Source organism: Mesoplodon mirus (genome assembly GCF_964341445.2).
Source record: "Mesoplodon mirus genome assembly, chromosome: 19".
In the NCBI taxonomy this organism is placed as follows: domain Eukaryota; kingdom Metazoa; phylum Chordata; class Mammalia; order Artiodactyla; family Ziphiidae; genus Mesoplodon; species Mesoplodon mirus.
In genome coordinates this window covers 47,954,738-47,958,983 of record NC_138995.1, presented here as the reverse complement: position 1 = coordinate 47,958,983, position 4,246 = coordinate 47,954,738, and the positions used below count along the sequence as shown (strand labels likewise).

At 64.3% G+C, this 4,246-nt stretch overlaps 1 protein-coding gene across 1 annotated transcript; it reads left to right on the top strand.

Moving 5' to 3' along the window:
* The first annotated feature begins 677 nt into the window (after positions 1-677).
* On the top strand, positions 678-3,418 carry CEBPA (CCAAT enhancer binding protein alpha). Its single transcript, XM_082606763.1, has one exon. The coding sequence runs from the start codon at positions 780-782 to the stop codon at positions 1,845-1,847; it is 1,068 nt and encodes a 355-aa protein (XP_082462889.1). The 5' UTR covers positions 678-779; the 3' UTR covers positions 1,848-3,418.
* The last annotated feature ends 828 nt before the right edge of the window (positions 3,419-4,246 follow it).

Here is a 4,246-nt window from a genome sequence, read left to right as displayed (position 1 = left end):
TACTGGGAGGGGCGGAGCGGGGGAGAGGTACTTTTGCGCGGAGTCGGTGAGGACGCCTGGAGATCAGAGAGAGTCGCAAAATCCCCGCGCTCCGGGCCTCTGCCCTCGGCCTCTCCACGCGGCAGTGTGCGCTGGGCCGCACGTCCCAAACTGCCCCCCACCCCTTCTCTACGCCGCCGCCTTCCAGAGAGCCCGGACCCGGACAGGACTAGTTCTAGCTTTTAAAGCGAGTCCGCGCCAGAGAAGCTCAGAGACCAAGACTTGCCCACCTCCCCGCCAACCAATCCCACCCCCCTGCGCGGCACCTGGGTGCTCCCGGACTCCCCGACCGTTGGCTGGAGTTGGGCGCCCTGCGGAGGCTAGAGGAGGGGGCCCTGCCCCCGACCACGTGTGCGCGGGGACGACAACTCTGCCGAGGGTGGGGCACCGCGCGCCGGTCGTGGTTTGGCTGGCGGCGCAGGAGGTAGTGGGCGTTGCACCGCGGCCCCTCCCCGCCAGCGCTGCGCTCTAGCCTCACTCGCCGCCCTCTGCAGACCGCAGGCGCTAAGACCCAGGAGGTGCTACTCCGTCGTCGCCGAAGGCCCACGGCAGGTTTGGACACTAGAGGGCGACCACCAACCCGGTATAAATGCGGGGCCCGCGCGGGCCTGGCCATTCGCGACCGGGAGCCGAGCGGGCGCGAGCGAGTAGGGCATCTGGGTGGGCGGCGGCAGCAGCGGCGCCCCGCGCAGGCTGGAGGCCGCCGAGGCTCGCCATGCCGGGAGGACTTTAGCTCCCCCATGGAGTCGGCCGACTTCTACGAGGCGGAGCCGCGGCCCCCGATGAGCAGCCACCTCCAGAGCCCCCCGCACGCGCCCAGCAGCGCCGCTTTCGGCTTTCTCCGGGGCGCGGGCCCCGCGCAGCCCCCAGCCCCACCTGCCGCCCCGGAGCCGCTGGGCGGCATCTGCGAACACGAGACGTCCATCGACATCAGCGCCTACATCGACCCGGCCGCCTTCAACGACGAGTTCCTGGCCGACCTGTTCCAGCACAGCCGGCAGCAGGAGAAGGCCAAGGCGGCCGCGGCCCCCGCAGGAGGCGGCGGCGACTTTGACTACCCGGGCGCCCCCGTGGGCCCCGGCGGCGCCGTCATGCCCGGAGGGGCGCACGGCCCCCCGCCCGGCTACGGCTGCTCGGCGGCCGGCTACCTGGACGGCAGGCTGGAACCCCTGTACGAGCGCGTCGGGGCGCCGGCTCTACGGCCGCTGGTGATCAAGCAGGAGCCGCGCGAGGAGGACGAGGCGAAGCAGCTGGCGCTGGCCGGCCTCTTTCCCTACCAGCCTCCGCCGCCGCCACCACCACAGCACTCACACCCGCCTCCCGCTCACCTGGCCGCCCCGCACCTGCAGTTCCAGATCGCGCACTGCGGCCAGACCACCATGCACCTGCAGCCCGGCCACCCCACGCCGCCGCCCACGCCCGTGCCCAGCCCGCACCCAGCGCCCGCGCTCGGCGCCGCTGGCCTGCCAGGCCCCGGCGGCGCGCTCAAGGGGCTGGCCGTCGGGCACCCAGACATCCGCGCGGGCGGCGGCGGCGGCGGCGCGGGCAAAGGCAAGAAGTCCGTGGACAAGAACAGCAACGAGTACCGGGTACGGCGCGAGCGCAACAACATCGCGGTGCGCAAGAGCCGGGACAAGGCCAAGCAGCGCAATGTGGAGACGCAGCAGAAGGTGCTGGAGCTGACCAGTGACAATGACCGCCTGCGCAAGCGGGTGGAACAACTGAGCCGCGAACTGGACACGCTGCGGGGCATCTTCCGCCAGCTGCCTGAGAGCTCCCTGGTCAAGGCCATGGGCAACTGCGCGTGAAGCGCGCGGCGGCGGGACCGCCCTGGGCCGGCCGCTGGCTGGGACCCAGGGAGTGGTTTCGGGTCGCCGGATCTCAAGACTGCCCGAGCCGCGCAAGCCAGGACTAGGAGATTCCGGTGCAGCCTGAGAGCCTGGCCTGCCGCGCGTACCCCTGGCCTTCCTCTGCGCCCGACACGGTGCGTCTAAGATGAGGGGTCAGACAGAGAGGAGAAGCGCCGTGGGGCAGAGCCGGGAGCCCGGCAACTCTAGTATTAAAGGAATAACCCCGTGCCTTGGAAACGCAAACTCACGGCTCCGATTCCTACCGAGTAGGGGGAGCAAATATGTGCCTTGTCATTTTATTTGGAGGGTTCCTGACCCCGCGAGAGAAGAAGGGGTTCAGGCCCCCCCACCCCCGGCAGGAGGAAGGTTCAGGGAGCAGAGATCCCCGATAAGCCGGCCCAGCCGCTCCTGAGCGCCTATCCTTGGAGGGGAGGAAACACAGGGACTTGGGGCTTTGAACCTAAGGTTGTTCCCCTAGTTCAACATGAAGGTGGAGGGTCCCTAGTTCCTTGCCTCTAAACTCCCAGCCTGCAACAGGCTGGGCTCTTCTGGGCAGAACTCACTGAGATGGGCGTCACCAGGTGACCAGTGGGAGCCTCCCGCCCCCCGTCAGATCAGAAAGCCAGGTCGTGGGTTAGGTATGAGGACGTATGTTCATGGGAGTGGTGGCCTGGTGGGAGAGGGTAACCTAGAGATCTGGTCTGGGGGTTAGTAGGGGGGTGGTGAAGGGACACTAGGACCATCAGCCTTGTCTGTACTGTATGTCGCCAGCATTGCCATACAAACATGAAGCACAATCAGTCCATCCCAGAGGGACCGAAGTTATGAGAAGCTTTCCAAATATTTTGCTTTATCAGCCGATATCAACACTTGTATCTGGCCTCTCTGTGTCCCAGCGGTGCCTTGTGCAATGTGAATGTGCACGTCTATGCTAAACCACCATTTTATTTGGTTTTTGTTTTGTTTTGGTTTTGCTCAGATACTTGCCAAAATGAGACTCTTCGTCAGCAGCTGCAGGGAGGGTCTGCGGCTCTCTTTCCTTTTGGTTTTGGAATTGCTTTTGCTCCCAGGGGAACCGAAGAGGCGAGGTGGGCTTCCCCTTTCCCCTCAGCTTTCCCTGGGGGTAGCTGTGGGCCTCGGTTCCCTCCAGCCCAGGCTGCCCACAGCTTTGTCCCCCGCAGAGGCCCTGGCTCCCGGTCTGGAAGGGAGGCGGCCTCCGCCAGCACTCACAGATCAGATCACTGGGCCTGGGAGCAGGGAAGGCTGGCTTGGTTCTCTTCTTTGGGGAGAACATAGAGTTTCATGCTAGATGTTTTATGTATTATATCTATAATATAAACATATCAAAGTCAGTTTTGGTGTCTTTTTAAAACCAGAAAAGCTACTTCCAAGGTTTTCTGTGGGCCAGGTCACATTTGTAAATAATCACAGCATATTTTCTGGCTGAGAGCCTGACTTTCATTAGCTCTCCACCCATCCTGAGCCCCTCTTTACATTAAAGGGGTGACTTCTCCCAACCAAGGCAAATAAATGGCAGAAGGAGAACAAGGCTCCAAGCAGAGAATGCCGAAGCCTGAAGAGTCTCTGGGTGTGTGGCATGGGGAGGGGTGTGTGGGGTGTCACGGGGCCTTGGTGTGGCCTCTCATCAGCCCCTGGGAGGAGGAGAGGGACTCGGGGGAGGGGGAGCCCTCTGCCTGAAGTTGCCATGGTCTCTCTGGGACTCGGGCAGGCCTGCCCCAGGGTTCCAGGCTCCAGGGGCCCTTTGACCACACTTACTTCCAGATCACTGACAGCTCCAGCTCTGGAGCAGCGTCGCTCACACCTTCCCTTGCCCCAGCCCTCCGGCGGGACCGTGGGCGGGCAGGTAGAGGCCACAAGCGGTAGGACCCTCCACCCCTCCCCGCTAGCTCTGGCCTGTGCGGCTGCAGCCTATCCCAGCGGGGCCCTGAAGGGAGCCCTCTACCGGCCTTCCTCACCTGCCCTGCCCCAGCGCACCCAAGAAGGGGGACCCACCGCAGGCCTGCGCTGGATGTCCGGCCCTTCCTCACCTACTGCCCGGCAAGGAGCCAGCCCCAGCAAGTGCTTCCCCACTGTGCCCACCCTGGACCAAGCTCCCCACTCCAATGACCGCCCCGTGAGGACAGGCACCCGGAACCCCCTTAGCAGCGGTGATGGCCAACCAAGGGAGGGCACGCCCTTATGCCTGAAAAACCAAGGCCTTGGTGGGGAGGTAGCCCAGGAGGCTGGCAGGGCTTTCAGAGTTGACCCTCTCTGAGGGTAAAAGGAAAAACCCTTTACCTTCTGTTTTCACCCGCAGAGCGTTCACTCGAGCAGCTGACAGTATACGCCAATGTGGG